This window comes from Ursus arctos, unplaced genomic scaffold (genome assembly GCF_023065955.2).
Source record: "Ursus arctos isolate Adak ecotype North America unplaced genomic scaffold, UrsArc2.0 scaffold_1, whole genome shotgun sequence".
NCBI lineage: Eukaryota > Metazoa > Chordata > Mammalia > Carnivora > Ursidae > Ursus > Ursus arctos.
The window spans coordinates 40387557-40405648 of record NW_026622763.1 but is presented as its reverse complement, the minus strand read 5'-3'; the positions used below and the strand labels follow the sequence as shown (position 1 = coordinate 40405648).

Sequence of the window (18092 nt, the reverse complement as noted above, 5' to 3'; positions counted from 1 at the left end):
CTGCCCGGGGCTGCAGGAGAGAAACGAGGCCTTGCTGAGTGGGTACAGAGTTTCAGGGTCGCAGGGTAAAGTGTGGACGTTAGCTGTACAATAACGTGCAGTTCTTAACACCACTGAACTCTTTGCTTAGAAATGGTTAAGATGGTAAATTTTATGTTGTGTGTTTTTTACTCACAATTAAAAAAAAAAATTAAACTAGGATGTTAAGCTCCTTCACGCTTCCCTAATGCTGATAAACTAGGATTTGGTAAGGTGATGTAAGCTGAAACATGGAAGTACGGATATGGGGCGTTTAGTTACACAGCCGTTTTTGGAAAATCGACGTTCAGTACAATTTACACTGTCCAGGAAACGGAGACCCCTGAACCCCAACATCACTGCCTCCTAAAAGCATCAAGGCACAGACGTGCAGGGCGAGGACAGCTTCTGCTCCAGGTTCCATTGTTCCCAGCAACCCTGTCTCTCTGGCGAGTCTGCACATGAGACATATTTAGTTCTTCAAAAGTGGTAACTCTCAAGGAGCCGAACATTCCTTTAACACCTGCTCAGTGCCTGGGATGTGGAACCTGACAAAGACATGCTTTCTGCCCTGAAAGACATTTTGCAGTTTTTAGCTTATTAATGTTTTGTCCCTTCTGATCTCCATTAGACTTAGGCATTTGGCAAAGAGATAAAGACAGTGCCCTAAGCACTTTATATTATTTCTAGACAATGGCACATCCATTTAAAAACAAACCAGATAACTATTTGATTAGTAATTTCTCATATACATAAAAAGCGATTTTGAAACGCTCTGTACAGGAATTCTATTTAAATGAGTTACTAGAAGAAAATAAAACTCCGTATGCATATGTGTATATATATTCAATTATGTGTCTGCTGTAGACGCAGTTGTAATCGTGTATTTTGAAGGTTTTAAGAGTCTATTAAAATCTTTAGTAAAGTTCTGGAACAGACTGCATGCCAGAGAGTAAGAGAACAATGAAAGCTGCCCCCAGCAGGCCCATACACGCTGACCACACCCAGACACGGCCTCATGCCCACTCAGGGAATGGCTTCTGTGCAGCGCGGGCCCGTGTGCAGGCGGACAGCGTGACCACCTGCGGGTACCTACGGTCTCCGCGTCGCCGTAGAAGGCGGCCAGGTCCAAGGGAGTGCGGCCGTTCTTGTCCGTCTGGTCTATCTCGGCTCCTTCCTCAACCAGAAACTGGACCACTGCTCTGTGACCTTTCAGACAAGCCCAGCTTAACGCCGACAGACCCTCTTTGTCCAGAGAAGAAAGGGTGGCACCTGCAAGAACAGTGCATTCACAGAACAGGAACTCGGTAAGACAGAGCCCAGAAGCCCAGGGATTCACGTCTGCGAACACCTGCGCGGACGGGTGGCAAGCAAGCCTCTGGAATCTGAAGGCGGCAAAATGACCACCGCTGTGGTAGAGAGCAATGCGTAAGGCATTTGCTACCCGTTCTTTCTACTTCTGTGTAAATCAGAAAACGTCCCTGACAAGACTTTTCAAACTTGAATCAGAAAGTACTGTCAGTGGGTCTGCCAAAGCACTTTGCTTCGTCCTTCCCAAAGAAACCTCTACAGGGGCTCCCACGCTGCTACCTTTTGAGAGGAGAAATTCCACGGTGCTCAAGTGTCCTTCACAAGCGGCCACCATGAGGGGCGTCCGGCCCTGCTTGTCACTTAGGCTCACATCACAGCCGCGGTCCAAAAGCAATCTAACAATCTGAAAGAAATACTTGGAATTACAATCTCTCTGGCTCCGTTTCAGATCTTGTGTTCTCTGCCCAGGCAAATTTTTCTACACTTAAAAGAAGTAAAGGACTTTCTTCTTCAAATGCCTAAGTTGTGTGATTTGTAGGGCCTGTGAAATCTTTCCATTGTATTCCTTTGGACAGAATCTTCTTGCAAATACATACTCTTTTTGTTGACATGCCCGATGCGTTACTATACGTATAGAGCATGCACGTAAAAGGCATAAACAGCATCGAGGAGAAGGGGAGGCACCAAGCGCAATGGTACCAGACAATGGTACCAGCAATGACCAGACAGCCACAACAGGGCGTATGGGATAGAGCGGAAAACTAAAGGAGGGGACAACGGTCATGGGTCCTGTGGTGGGGGTGTGGCTACACTCAGGTAGGAGACCACAGGCTGCAGGGAAGCGTTCACCCACCACACCCCCAAGCAAACTGCTTTTCTAAGCCTTGGGGCTTTAGTGGATGGCTTGACCTTCACAGCAGGCAGTTTTTAGCAAAGCTTCCTGGAAGAGATTTCCAGCCTCCGAACCATGCCTTCAACCAGTGCGCAGTAATAAGGCCCGGGGAACAACTACCATCTCAGTCCGATGGCCTTTATGTAGGGGGTGGGCCAGCGTCCCCCTCCCTCTGGCACGGTATCAGTTATACGGCCACAACAAGAAAGGTGGCATATTCCCAATGCTTGCTTGCTCCTCACAGACTAACATGTGCTTTCCAAACCTCCCCGTGATTTAGGAATACTGAGACCGGGAGAGAGGATGAGCTGGGGCAGCACAGAGAAGTTGTGAGGATGACAGGGACCAGATGGTACAAACCAAGCTCTTGGAAATGGAATTGCAAAGCCAAAATCCTGGTGGGGAGCACTTGCAGTTCCTGACAATGGGACTAGCAAGGAGTGACACGATTCCATAATGTAAACTTGGGTCTAGAAAATTCTTCCTACAATGGACATGGTAAGATCCATGCGCTTGTTTGCAGCTTGTGTGTAACTGCTGCCAGGCATGGGGTGGGTCCATGGCCGCTGCTCACAAAATGAATCAATGACCGAACTGCTGTTCTCAAGGATCCTCCGCTCCCTTGAATTAAGACAACAACAGGTCACTCCTAGTCAAAGAAACCAGCCTGCTGCGGCCCCTGGGTGGCACAGTCGGTTAAGCATCCGACTCTTGGTTTCGGCTCAGGTCGGGATCTCAGGGTCCTGGGATTGAGCCCCACATTGGGCTCTGCGCTCAGCAGGAAGTCTGCTTGAGATTTTCTCTCCCTCTCCCTTTCCCTCTGCCCCTCATGCTTGTGTTCTGTCTCTCTAATAAATAAATCTTTAAAAAAGAAAAGAAAGAAACCAGCCTGAATCACAGTGCTGGACCAGAGAGAAAATTGTTTCCTTTTCTAAAGAGCACAACAGAACCACTCTTCTTCTAAGTATGTTGGACAAATGGGTCACACAATCACAACAACAGGTGTGTCACAGCAAGTGTTCTGTCATGGTGACAGGGGGCACCCACTCCGCTCTCTGTCACTGGGTGAAAGGAAGCAGCTGCCGGTCTCCCCCAGCCCCAGCCCAGCTCCTGGTTACCAGCCTACAGCGGCGGACTGCGCTTGCCTGTCAAATGTTTGTGGTTATCGAGGAGAACTGACAGCACAAGCAGAAGGCAAGTGTGTGAAAAAGACAGGGCTCGGGAGCCGCACGCAGCCCCAGAAAGATGGGCCGCGGTGAACTCTATCCCACCCGTTGTCTCTGCAGCCTTCACGGGCCCACCAAGTACCTGCCAATGCCCCTGGCGTGCTGCACAAAACAAAGGTGGGACCCCTCTCCTGTTAGTCCGCGACACAGCAGCTCCGTGCTCCAGCAGCAGCTCGCAGACCTCCAGCTTGCCTCTTCCGGCAGCGGCAGTCAGGGCTAGAGGAAGGTCACAGGGGAGGCGGAGTCTGTTAGTGTGCGGTGGCTGAAGTGGCCACAAGTTCCTGCGTAATCCTCCCACCGGCAGGAAGGCAGCTACGCATCCTCCCCCGCCCCCTGAATCTGGCTGGGCTCTGTGACAGCTCTGACCAACAGAACACAGAAGAAATGATGACACGCCGGTGTCTGGGCCAGGCCCCGAGACCGGCAATGTCGGCTTCTCCTCAGAACACTCATTCTTGGAACCCAGCCGCCATGGGGGGAGGAAGCCTGAGCAGCCCTGCGGCGACAATCGCAGGGAGAGGAACCTAGTCCCAGGTGAGCTCTGAGCAGACAGCCAGCAACAACCTGGTAAGCATGTGTGTGCCTGTCCTGGTAACGGATCCCCAGAGTCTAGCTACACCAGGTCAAGCAGGTGAGCAGAGGTGAGCCATCCCTCCCAAGCCTAGTCCATGTTGCAGGTTCAGGGGCCACTATATTTTTGTTTTATTGTTTTATTTTGCTTTTTAGGGTTTTTGTTTGTTTTCTCCCCACAGCAAGAGATAACCAGAATACAGTGCCCCCCCCCCCCCGCCCCACACACACACAGATCAGTATATTATCCAGTCCAACCTCTTCCCTTAAAGGCATACATTTCAATCAAAAAGGACTGGTAACTACTGAGGGAGTCAAGGGCATAACAAATCATTCCTGTCTTTATGGAGTTTAGAATCTCTGTAACCAGTCAAGATTCTGGATTAAGAATGTCAAGAAAGCAAGAAAAGGGGATGAGATCGTAGGGGGTCTTGAGTGCTCAGGTGAACAGCGCAGGGAGATTCTGAACGGCGTGTGAACCACTGGCAGCGGTGGTGTTCGGGGGAGGTCAGCCAAGGATAAAAGGAAAACAGTATGGAAGGAAAGAGAATACACTGAAAAGGTTCTCAGGAGGCCCCCACATCAGTGACTGTGCCGCCTCCCTCCCCAGGTCGGGATTCCTGATCGGGCGTGGTAAAAAGAGGGGTTTAGTTAGAATAGGGTTCTCTGCTATGCCTCATGAATCATTGTCTAGAGGAGAGGACGGTCATCGATTCTGGACACAATCCCAGGCCAGGACGACAAGCTTCAGTGAGGAAAGGACAGGAAAGGGCTGTGGTGGGACAGCAATGCTGCAGGAAGGAGCATCTACAAGAGAAAGGAGAGGCTCTATTCCTGCTGCCTGCCTGGGACAACTCTGTTTTTAAATACAGCCTCACACTGACACATTTCCAGCTTCCAGAATAGATCAAGTCTTCCTTCAAATGAGTAAGACACCTCAGGATGAAAATCAGGAAAACACAGGACTAGGCCCTTCACAAAAGGTAAAGTCCAAATGCCAGTGAACGCACGAGAAGTACCCGGCCTCATGAGCAATCCAATGAATTGAGAAGGACACACTCACACACCGCTGGTCGAAGACCTACTTATTCCGTTGCACAGCAGCCCCACTGATAGACACGAGCCTGGGGACGCCCCTGTAGCGCACTGAGGGACTTCCTCAGAGCAGCCGCAAATTGGAAGCAGCCGCGTGGCTGTCAATAGTGAGAGGCATCCCCCAACAAATGATGGTCCAGTCCACCAGGGGACACCACACAGCAACGACAAAGCACATGCCGCTGAAGGCAACACAACGCATTGGCCAGTCTCACCAGCTTAGCAGCAGTTCGCAGAAACAACACACAGAAGAACGGGCAGGGTGATGTGGTCCTACAGAGCGCAGCAACAGAGTGCCCCCCATGGCAGCGTAGCCCCTTTCAGAGAGCAGCCACTCTCCTGGGGACCGACGGGAGATAAGCCTAGGGGAGCCACGTGCTCACAAGCCCTGCCTTCCACAGGTACATCTCTGTCCCCCTGTCCCCTCAGACCACTCTCAGGACAGACGGCTGCACCTGCTCCAACTCCAGTCAGCCTGGCCACAGCTCAAGCCTCAGGAGCCACACAGGCCCCCAAGGATGTAAACCTGACGCCTGCGTCTGATCTTCCGGTGACAAAGAGCAGTTCCTTCGAGAAACAGAAGTCCCCTTGGCCGTCCCCAGGGATACAGTGGGCTGCGACTTCACCTCTTCACACAGAGGCGCCAAGTCTGCCTGGCAGATCACCTGAGCTCCGCGACCATCCCGGGGACCGCACGCACTGGGAAAGTGAGGAAGGTGGCAGGGCCCGGGAGCAAATGTGCCAGGCTGTCGTGCCGCCGGGACCCTGAGACTGTGAAGGTCAGGCTAAGGAATATGGTGGGGAAAGCAAGCCCCCTCGCTCCTTCCAAAAGGGAGTGAGCGTTCACCTCGCGTCTGGCCCTATGTCCCCGAGGCAGGGAACGTGTCACCAGAGCCGATGTTGCTGCGCCATCTCAATAATGCTTTCCCATCACTGGCCATTCAAAGAATTTCTTACAACTACAAGAAGAGCCACATTTATGTACTGGGGTAGAGCTGGGGGGTCCCATACACAAAATGTTGGAAAACCAGCGGCAAAGTTGATCCTCTCTATGTCACACAGTCTAAACTAGCGGGTGCTGGGCCTGGCGGTCCCAGGCGCACCCAGCACAGTCTTTTCCTGCCGCGACGTTAGTGTCAGTGACCTGAAGACCAAGAGCCTTGGGGCACGTTTATGGGCGTTATCTCGATGGATCGGAACACGACTGGAGATGGGAGATCTGGACAGTGACCCACCCCTGGCCCTGCTGCTCCTCTGTAACCCTCCGCCGTAGGGCTCTCCTCCTCGCCGCTCTCGGGCTGCGCGACCCCAGCGAGCACAGAGCGAACGAGCGAAGGCGCACGCACGCCACAGGCAGGGTCACGGCCGGCACACATGCAGGCGCCCCGGGAAGGCGCACGCTCGCGGCCCTGGCGTTGGAGGCGGCCGGGAGCAGCTCAGTAACGTTCCGTTATCTTGTATTTGGTAAACAGGTTCCATCCCTATTGTAAACGGGGCCTCTTAGTCGGGATGTCTGGTGCAGCTGCGACTGAATCTGTCACAGCAGCACGTCAGAAATGACAGCCCAGCACTAAAAATAGGGCCGTGTGTTCCACGGAGGCGCCGGAGAAGCCCGAAGCTGGAGCAGCAGACGAGCCGGGGAGAGCGCCACCCCATACCTGGCCGCGGGGCTGCCTTCCCTTCGCTTCCTCTCCGGCCAGACCTGCGGCGCACTGGGGACAACTTCCGGCTGATCAGCACGGGCTGGAAGACCCGCCCGCGTTCTGCACGCAACGTCCTACGGAGGCGCTCTCATTTTCCAGGGATGCGGGCAACAGGGCCCGTGTGTCCCTTCTTCTACTCAGACTGAACATTTTCGGCCACATCACTCAAAACCCCGGGGGCTAGAGTGCACCCCAAGCTCCAGCGGCCACACACTTACAGACACCATACTCGGAAACAGCAAGACTGAAGCATAGTCAACTGCAGCCTTAAACAAACAACAGCAGGCAGGACTGCGCTCAGGAATGCCAGCTCAGAACCTCTGAGCTGCCCACCAGACTCTGAGGAGGGTCAGCGCACTCTGGCCAGAGAAAAGAGCGGAGGGGAGGAGGGCGGGCGCAGCGGGCGCCCTGGCAGAGGGTCAATGCCTGTCCTCTGGCCAATGAAATTCGGAGCCGAAGGCGAAAAAAGGCCTGGCACGAAAAGGAGACTCTCAAAATCAATGTGACTACATGGCACTTTCTAGGACTCAAACTGGACACAATTTCATTCCCTCGCAAACTCCTTCACAAGACGACAGTGTTCTCATTAAATTCCCACGAAAGCATATACCCTTTGACGGGGCTAACTAATTGTACCTCAGCAATACTGTCCTCTCTTCGGAGCATGAGATTTGTCACGGCAGATGTTCATTTTAAGAAAACCCAATTTACTCTCAATAATATGAACTTACTGAAGACATCAGATATGGTTCTTTGTAAACTGGATCACTTGCAGGAATCTTTGACACATGGAAGTTCTCTGGGCAAAGGTCTGACTTACAAAAACTCCACTGCCAACTTGCCAGAACACGGTCATTCCATAAATAGGGCTGTTTATCACATTTTATGGCACATCTGCCCCTCAAATACACAGGCGCAGGATGGCCGGCTTGAGGGTTTGAACAATGGAGAATTAGCCCCCCCCCCCGCCCAGATGCTTCTGTCCCTAATTTAGAGACTGTGAGAGAAGGGTGACAGGTCAGTGCACACAGAGGCGGTTTCCACTTCCAGAAAGCGACCTTTTCATGCATTCATCACACTGAGCACCCACCCTGCCCTCCCAGGCCAGCGGCAAGCAGAACACTCTGCACCTGTGGAGGGGCAGTCCCGCTGGCCAGGATGGCTCAGAGCGTGACATGGACAAAGTGGCTCTGCCTTGCTTGTACACTTAAGTTAATTGGTATACTTTATTTCCTACTATATTGTCCTTTCCACCTTTTATAAATATGAGTGGAAGATTAAAAAGAGGAAAGTGCCAACCTTAGTAATAAGCAGGATTCTCCTAAATGCCCTCCAGTTACAACCAAGATGAAAGCCATTAGGTGTGCCAAAGGCAGCGATGTTTGAACCTCAGCTGGAGGCTTACTGGACAAACTCCACTCAACAGTAAAGGAGAAGAACAAAAGCAAAAGCCTGGGTGGCTCGGTCGATTCAGCGTCTGCCTTAGGCTCAGGTCATGATCTCATGATCCCAGGACCCTGAGATGGAGCCCCACGTGGGGCTCTCTGCTCGGTGGGGAGCCTGCTTCTCCCTCTCCCCTCCACTGCTTCCCCTGCTTGTGCTGTCAAATAAATGAAATCTTAAAAAAAAAAAAAAAAAAGAACAAAAGAATTCCAGGAAATGCTTGAAAATCCTCAGCTATTTTATCTAAAAGGTAAAATGTAATTAGGATTTTATGATTTTTTTTTTTTTTTTTTAACTTTTTGGGAATGGCAGCCCCTCTTCCTTATTTCCAACAGACGGGTTAAGTTGTTAGGAGGGAGGTTGCTGCCCCCCCCCCCCCCCCCCCCCCGGCTGTGTTTGGCTTTGCTGTCTTCTGAGTCTGGGCTAGCTGACAGGCTGGCCCTCAAGTCCTCGGCCTGAAAGCAGCACTAAGTCCCAAACAAAAGCTACGCCACGCCCCCTCCTCCACCTTCTAAGAATGGAGCAAAGATTTATAAAAGCCAAATCTCTCGGCCTTGCTTTGGCCTTGCTTTGTTAGACATATGCTTCCATCGTTGAGGGGAAGGGAAGACTTCCGTTCAAGAGAACAACTTCCCGGCAGCTACAAATTCTTCATCTCCAGAGGCCAGGCAGTTATCTGATCTAATCCTCAACAAGGTAAAGGGTAAAACGAAACATGATAAAGATTACTCTCACTAAAAAATATCACTGCATTGGGAGATGAACCCCTGAGAAGCCTCCAGCACCCCCGGCCTTGCACAAAGCCCTGCCGGGCGGGCGCAACACCCTGAGGAGCGGGCAGCCAGCACTGCCCCAATGCTCCATGAGTCTCCTAAGTCATTGCCGGGAACACCATCCTCGTTCTGCCCCTGCTTCGTGTTCACCGTCTGGCATGAGTCCCCCAGGACGGCCTGTGGCAGCTGGGATGGAGGGGAGGGCATCCGTGTTACCAGGCAACAGGTGCAACTGAGCATCACACAGAACGTTGGCTCCCCACCACACGGTCGCAGCTCCCAGGGAGCTACCTACAGAGGTTACAACAAGGCAGGAACCAAATCTGAGGACCCAGGACACTCCTGACAAGTTACAAGTTCTGTACAAACACACTGTCAGTCTCCGTGTGAGGATTAAACATGAACCTCAAATGGCCAAGGAATTCAATAAGGAAATAAAATGTACAATCGCCACTAAGCGGGACTTCACATGTCACCAAAATCCATTTCTGTCCCTAGTACCTGCAAAATAACTGCAAAGTAGCTAAGATTCTATCACTTAAACACCCGCTTCAATAATCTATCAAGACCAAATGTCTAAGTAAGTAACATTAAATATGAATTCATCACAACCCTGGCAGCATGCTGCACCTGTTGGACACTTACAACAGCCAAGCTCTGGGTAAAATACTGTGGGTGAACTTTTATTCAATCTTGACAAGAATCCTTTGAATGAGAGGATTGTTATTTCCATTTTATTGAGGTGAAGGAATTGTTACATGAGTTACCCTGAACCCAGAGCGAATCAGTGTCAGGAATTAAACAGTTGCATGAACCTGGATCCATGCTCTCACCTGAAATAGGGAGATCCTGACATATTATAAAATTCTACTAGGACACCTATAAAATGCTTCCTACAGCGACGCTCCATGGCCCTTTAAATTCATAAATTCATTTAATACACAACTAACTTCTATGCAGCAAGTATCACTCAGCCCGTATTACAGATGAGGAAAATAAGGGTCAGAGAAGTTAACCAACTTGCCTGAGGTCACACAGCTAGTGGGAGGCAGAGATAGGATGTGAAGTCCAAGATCCTAACTCTTCTGCGTTCCCTCCTTTAAAAATCTCCGACTAATCAAGCAGACAGTGAATCTTGTCTCAGAACAAGAGTACCAGAAAATGCTTTTCTTCTGAAGAACGGTTATGCTTTCTCCCACAGACAATAAGACTACAATGACTATGTCCCTTTGAACTCTGGTCACATGGCATCCTAAGGCCAAAACTAGAGCAGGAATACTGTGCTGCTCCCTGTGTCCTCCTCTTGACTTTAGTTTTTTCCTATTCTTTCATGTATTATTTCAAATAAGCGTCTTCAAATCCTTTGAGGAATAATGTGTACTATAAATAACATAAATTTAAGAACAATTTCCTAAACAATGGACAACATAAATCACACTTCATACAGATTTTGTTCTAAAAACTCTATCAGAAGAACACAGCTTTTAACAGCTGTCACTTCTAAAGTGTGCTGAGAATGCTCACATTTTTTGATAGATCGTCTTACACAGCAAATTATTTAAAGCCTGTACCATGTGTGGTTTTGCTCTCCTGAAAGGGCTGAGCATGCATTGAGGACAATTTCGTGCAGAACTCCATGCAAGGGGTCAGGGTTAAAGGGGGCATTTCCACAGAACCAGTCTTTTCTTTTTTTTTAAGATTTTACTTATTTAAGAGAGAGCGAGCGAGCATGAATGGGGGAAGGGAAGAGGGAGAGGGAGAAGCAGACTCCCTGTTGAGCAGGGAGTGCAAAGGGAGGCTCGATGCCAGGACCCTGAGATCATGACCTGAGCCAAAACCAAGAGTCGGATGCTTAACTGACTGAGCCACGTAGATGGCCCTCCACAGAACCATTCTATACAAGTTCACGGTCAGCCTAGATGGAAGGATCCACACATTTCAATAAGAATTTGAAAGAAACAATTAGGATTTCTCTGTGGAAGTGTCGTCCTTCTAGGAGTGAAAGAACGAGCATCAGTGTAGGTACAGAAGCCCTCAGCTACACGAGTACAAGTTTCTAATGCTGAAAGCAAAAGCTTGTTGTGGTTTTTAACGAACAGTACGGAACTCCTCACAGGAAGGGTGGACTCTCCGCGTAGCAAAAGCAACATTTTACAAGCGGTGAACAGAATTCCGTAAGTGCTCAAGCTACCAGTTCATTTGCACCTGAGATGCACTGTGGGGTGATCAGCAAGCCCACTCCCTGCCCCCCCCCACCTGAAGGCACACATAGCTCAGCTGATTTCTGCTGTCCTGTCAGCAGAGAGCAATGGTCTCCACAGCACACCCATGCCAGGGGCAAACCCCACGGGTCTGCTGGAGCAGGAAGAAGACAGGGTACAAACAAACCCAGCCCCCTTAGTTTTTAAATTTCTACTTTAGGGTGACCTTCATGCCCATCTCCCTCCTTCCAGAGCCTGGATTAGCCCCGCCTCCAGGGTCCTACATTACCTGGCTTTGTCCTTCCCCTTAGGGTCCTAGGTTATCCCACCTCGTCCCCCTCCCTTGAAGGTCCTGAGTATTCCCTCTCCCATACCCTCCAGGACCCTGTATTGCCAGGGTTATCCCCTTCCCACACTGTCTAGGGTCCTGAGTTACCCTTCCGTCATGCTTTTAGGCCAAAAACAATCAAGAACTTCTACCTTTGTTTGGACTGACAAAATCTGAATTTCCACTAATCTCAAGCACCTTCTCAAACACTACCAGAGGGAGGAATGCCCCGACAAGGATTTTCCCAACAGCAGCATGGTGAGATTCTGAGGACCTCCAAAAATGGAGGATCCTAGGTGTGCAACAGCAAGTCACTTTGCTTTCCTTGGCAGGATACATTTAGAAAAGTCCTTAACACAAATTCTCCACATGTCCCAACAAGCAATGGACAAACGCTTTTCCTTCCAGTCCTTCACCGGAAAATCTGCTCTGAGATGTCCATACATACATGAATGCCAAACTCAATCCAGTAAGTTTTAAATTTACTTTAAACTGTTACAAAGTGATAGCTCTCCTTTCTCTAAAAAATGTCAAGTAAAATCCGAATGAACAAAGGGTCATTTTTTAAATTAAGATTTATTTATTATTTATTTGTCAGAGAGAGAGAGCACAAGCAGGGGGAGTGGCAGGCAGAGGGAGAAGCAGGCTCCCCAGTGAGCAAGGAGCCTGATGGATGTGGGGCTCAATCCCAGGACCTGAGCTGAAGGCAGGCGCTTAACTGACTGAGCCACCCAGGCATCCCAGAATGGGTCATTTTTAAACCAACAATAAGGCATCCTGTTCCCTGGGGCGTATGCACCTTATTCTGGGGCAGCCTTGAGTGTGATAAGCTCAGCTATCCATGGCCTGGGTCTACCTGCGATTCAGAGCTGAAGGTCACCCCACCTCCAGGAGGGTGGGCAGAGCCACAGAGTGGGAAACTAAAGCAGCTCTGGGGAGACAACACGGCAACTTTGAAAACCAGCATCACGGTCCAGCACAGAAACAGGTGTGAGTACCCCGCTCTTAAGCCAGCCTGGAAATGCCCCCATCCCGGCTGACAGGGCTAGACCTCATATTCAAGTTCCAGAGGCAGCCAGGTCCTACCGGGAATTCTGTGCAGAATTCAGAGAACAGTGAGCCGTGATTAGGACATGTGCGGCGCTAAACTGCCCCAACCTGCTAGGAAAAGGGAGGGCTGGGGCTGAATAATCCACTCAATTTACAGTGGAGGAGAGTCAGCTCTTCGAGAGGCAAATAAGGTGTTTTTAACAGCTTTGGCATTAAAAAAAACATAGTATTTTGGGACACATGGGTGGCTCAGTCAGTTGAGGGTCTGCCTTCGGCTCAGGTCATGATCCCAGGGTCCTGGGATCGAGTCCCACATCAGGCTCCTTGCTCAGCAGGGAGTCTGCTTCTCCCTCTCCAGCTCCCCCTGCTTGTGCTGTCAAATAAATAAATAAAATCTTTAAAAAAAAAAAAAACCATAGTATTTACATTGGCTAAACTTCTTTAGAAAGTATTTACCAACTAAAGTATTTTACCAACTGAAATAGCCTGAGCAACGTAAGAGAACACTTGACAGGAAGGGTTTCAGCCAGACCTCTAACTTCCCCAGACAGGGCATCCCCTTGTAGAAATCAAGGCAGGGGAGCCCTGGGAGCAGTGTGCTAATGGGCACGACAGCGTCCGGCCTGGGCACAAAGCCCAGGGCCTCAGGCCTATTGACAGACCAGCTAGAAAGCTGTAGGAAGGGTTTCCGAGGGAACAACAGTGTGAGGGCACAGCACGTGTGGGGTGAGCAGTGGAGCTGGCGGGGCAGGGAGGGGGACATTAGGACTTTAGGGACACAACGATTGGCTGGCACCCCTTTCTGCGCTACGGCCATGCCCATACCACGTCTGGTCACTAAGAGCTGCGTTCCCCAGATGTACGCCAGCACCAGCTCTACCCTCAGCACACGTGCGGTGGTGACTCGGACAAGAGTTTCTAAGCCAGCCTGGAATCCGGCAGGACACGCCCTGTGCGATGACAGACACAAAGAAACCGCAAGATTACGGCCTTATGAGAAATAAGATCCTTACCTCTCCTCTAACAACAAAATTTCTCCCAAATTATTCTGCAAGGTTAATGTCACCTACCCTAAAAACTATATGGATTTGTTTTCTATAAACCCACTTGTTCACTCAGCCAACACCCAAGGGACAAGCACCAGGCGAGGCCAGTGGCTTGTGGCCACCAGGCTGGAGAGCACAGGGTGCATTTCCAACATCACAAAGTCCTGCTTGACAACACTACAATCAACAGTTGCCGTTCACATAGGTGAGCACAAGAGACAGGGAAATGTCTGCCCTCTTAAAGCCCATAATTTAGGAAAACAACCTTTGATCAAATAAACGCCAACCACCGAATGTAGTATAAATGGTTAACTGCGAAGTGACCCAACGGGGTCCGGGGTGGGGAAGGCTCTGCTGCAAGACAGGCACATCTGCACAAAAAATGACAAAGGCTGAAATAGAAGGGCCTCTGTTTCCCTACAAAGCAAGAGAAATTCTGACCCGAAACCCAGAGAGCAGGCTCACAGGCTTGAGAGTTGCCTGCAGCTTGGAAACACAGCTCCTCTGACAATTCGCAACAGCATGAGGTCACCAGTCAGGCATCTCTGATCATCTCAGTTTGGACTAATTCACAACAAACACAGATATGGAAACAGTAACTCAGTTAGGTTGGGACTTCGTGGGAGCCAGCAATTACTTGTCATGACTGAGGAACGCCTGAAACAGAGATAACACAAGCATCTGACGGGTTTGTGTCATGTTCCAGGCTGCCCCGGAAGCACGAGCTTGAGGTTGTCTGGCCACGTCTGTGAATGTCGCGGAGCAGAGGCTCAGCAGGGCTGTGGGTGGAGGCCCGCACCCGCAGCTCCCTCCTCAGGACCTCCGTGTTTTCTGACAGGTCCCACCACCTCTCCACCCGAGTGCAGGTGCTAAAGAGCTACCAGACTACAGAGCAGGTTTTCAAGGGCTAGACTCTAAACATCAACCATATATGAAAAGCAAATGGGCTCGGATGCTAGTGAAAGGGAAACGTACATAAATTAAGCTCTCTGTTCTTAAAACCAGTAGACATATCCTGTAAGCTTTCTAAAAGCTGCAGGTTTAGGGGTGCTGGGGTGGCTCAGTCGGTTAAGCGGCTGCCTTAGGCTCAGGTCATGATCTCAGGGTCCTGGGATGGAGCCCCTCATGGGGCTCCCTGCTGAGCAGGGCGTCCGCTTCTCCCTCTCCTCCCTGCTTGTGCTCTCATTATCCCTCTCTCTCTCTCTCTCAAATAAATAAAATCTTAGAAAACAAAAACCCAAATTAAACAGTGTTACTGTTTTAGATGAATATCTTTAAAATCTATTATACTTTCAACCTAAGACAGGAACCATCATCCCCTTTTGTGATGACATCAGTCACCAAATGTCATGATCAGCAGAGAGACGCTCAGGATACAGAAGGCACATGACTGTCCCTACTCCCACCAACCCTGCAGGGACTGGCCTGAGAGATCAGAGACCTCCATAGGTCTGCTGCTCCCTCTGCTCCCTCCTGTATGGCTGTCAGCTGTCATCATGGATGACCTGCGGCTTCTAATCAGCAACAGGCATGAAAACGACACTTCTGCAATCATAAAGGAGATACACGAGGTGTGCAAGGGTCTCTCTGGCAGAAAAGTGGGGAAGGATTTTGTGCACAGATTTAGCTCCCCCACTTCTGGAATGTGGCTGTGAGAGAAGAGCAGGGCAGGTAGCCGCCATCTGCAAACAGGGCAGCATCACTGCACAGAGAAAGGATGGGAAGGTGAGCCAAACACAGACCAAGGAGACCCTGCCTCGTGACCCCATCACTGGGTATTTTAAAGCCAAGCTGGCCATAGCTAAATGTATACTGAACAGACCCGTATTAACTTCTACAAAGGTTCAAAAAGAAATACCGAACTGCTTTAGCCATACAACGCTTCCAATCATTCCATCATCTTCCCACACCCCCGGCAGAATCACTTGTGGGATCCTACCCTCAAGCCGTGGCCGGAGAGCGACAAGCTCCATTCTAGAGTGCTTGAGACACAAAGCACCAGTGACCACACTCAGAAATGAGCACCAGACAAAACCAGGAAGCAAAACAACTGCTTTTACTTCCAAGGTCCCCAGCAAACAGAAGCAGTGTCCACTGTGGGGCAGTGCACACAGGGATGCAGACCGTCTGGCTCAGCACAAAGCCAAGTCACGCACCGACCTGTGGGTGCCACACCGCTACCCACAACACAGTATGGAAGTGGACGGACACTTCTCTTTTGCCAAATCACACAGCAGTTGTGCTATTTAAACGGGTGAAGAAAGTCTCCATGGAATCAAGCACACTATCTAAATCTATACACATTTAGCCCAAGCATCATCAAACCTACTTGGGGTCCTACCCTCTCCCTGGAACCAGAGCCCATGCCACTTCTCCCCGAGGTACCACAAACTAGCTTTGTAAGCCACGCACGTGGCAGCAGCCCCGGAGAGAGGGCACCAGGAGGCTCGGAAGTGCAGGTCGGTACTCCCCGCTGGGCAACTGACGTTCTTCCCAAGTATGAGTGAGCTCATCAACTCTACACACTGGCATTTGGCTTGTTCAGAAATAACTGAGAAGCATTTGGAAATACTTCTGTACAAGTAGAAACTGAAGTCAGACACAGGCATACCTGTTTTATTGTACTTACATAGATACTGGATTTTTTACAAACTGAAAGTTTGTGGCAACCTTGCCACTGAGAAAAGATTGTTTTCCAATAGCAGTCGCTTACTTCATGTCTTTGTGTCATGTTTTGGTAATTCTTGCAATATTTAAACTTTTCCATTATTATATGTGTTACAGTGATCTGTGATCAAGGGATTGTGACTCACTGAAAGCTTAGATGATTGCTTTTTTTCTTGCAAAAATTATTTTTTAATTGAGGTATGTATATGTTTTTAAAAACATAATGCTACTATACACTTAGCAGGCTACAGTACAGTGTGAACACTTATATGGACTGGGAAACCCAAGAACTCTTTGGACTCACTTTATTGTGTTATTTGCTTTATTGTGGTGGTCTGGAGCTGCAATATTTCCGAGGTGTGCTACAAGACACAGCCTGGAAATGCATTTTAACACTCTTGGTTACACCTGTTCAATAACAACTCATCACTTGAAGTCTTGTCTTTTGAATCCCAATTCAGTCAAACGGAAAATTTCAAAGAGAATTATCTGTATTAATCTGACAAGTAACCAACTCAGATCTTCATTACGATGTACTCATCTCAGGCTTCCTTCCCACACTGCCATTAAACACGCATACCCCACAACAGTGAAAAGGGATTTGGTAGCTCGTAGTCAGGATTTTAAGTAAACCCCCATTCCCCCCCCCCCCCCCAGGCTGGAATCCTGCTCTCATTCTGCAAGGCTGGCTGCAGCCTTCCTTGCCGAACACTTCGATTCATCCCAATACGGGGCTGGAAGTTCCCGCCCTGCTTAGCCTGCATCATTCACAGGAAAACCAGGTTGGTTCGGATACGAAAGACTCCACCAAACAGAAACTACCATCTTATTTCGGTATTTCTAGCTGAGATTCATCAGACGTGGCTGGAACTGCTAGTCTGATTCAAAATTATTTTATTTGCTTCGAGAAAAATTCTTACTACTCATTTGGGAAGTTTTAAAAGCTCTAAACTTCCAATGCCTTGTGATAAAATAACAATAGGACTACATGCATCCCAAGTCATATTTAAGACAATTTAGGCTAAAATGGGGGCTAAACCATCAAGAAAGCTGGCCTAGACCACAAGCAGGAGAACCATAATTACCTGTTTCTCCCCACAGCGTGTCAGTGCCATTGACGTCTATTTCGTGTTCCTTCTCCAGCCCCAGCAAGCACTGGACCACCTGTTAGAAGTGGCAAGGTGACTTAATGAATTCTCAGAGCCATATGTGCTTATTATAGCCCATGTATCAAGGAGAGAGGGTGTTGTTTTGTAACCATGATTATCTCATGCTGCACAAGGAGACAAAATATGATGAAAACTGTTTTCAAGCATAATTCATATGCTATTCACATTTTCACTTTGAGAATGAAAAAAAAAAACCAAAACCTCCATGAATTTCAGCAACATTGTTCAGGATTACTAGGTACTCAGAATTCTAATGAATTCCAACATGACCCAAATATGCCAGCCTAATCAACAAAGGACATGGGAGATCGTACAAAGTGCAGTTTCTGCATAAATCGCCAGGAGATGGTGAATCGATTTTTTCACTGAGACAGGAAACAAAGCAAGATAGACCTTTTCAATAAAATAAAATAAATAGTATCGTCCAGATGATTTTTCTACTGACAACATTCTTCTTATTTTCTTTTCCCTGGTTCTTTTCCCTTCTCCCTTGTCAAAAAGAGCTTTGGATCACAAGTATGGATGAAGGAGTGCTGGCCTGTGGGAAAACGGCACCATGTGAGCCCCAAGCCAGCGTTCACCCTGTGCCACAGCGCCAAG

General features: G+C 49.2%; 1 protein-coding gene across 11 annotated transcripts in view; it reads right to left on the bottom strand.

Moving 5' to 3' along the window:
• The window catches only part of TANC1 (tetratricopeptide repeat, ankyrin repeat and coiled-coil containing 1), a 227096-nt gene that overhangs the window by 9735 nt on the left and 199269 nt on the right, over window positions 1–18092 (bottom strand). For all 11 annotated transcript variants that reach the window (XM_057318071.1, XM_048214539.2, XM_048214535.2 and 8 more), the window contains 4 exons: window positions 17409–17487; window positions 3530–3663; window positions 1609–1732; window positions 1115–1290 (listed from right to left, as the gene is read on the bottom strand). In XM_057318071.1, coding sequence (XP_057174054.1) covers window positions 1115–1290; window positions 1609–1732; window positions 3530–3663; window positions 17409–17487 — 513 coding nt within the window. The remainder of the gene's footprint in view (window positions 1–1114; window positions 1291–1608; window positions 1733–3529; window positions 3664–17408; window positions 17488–18092) is intronic.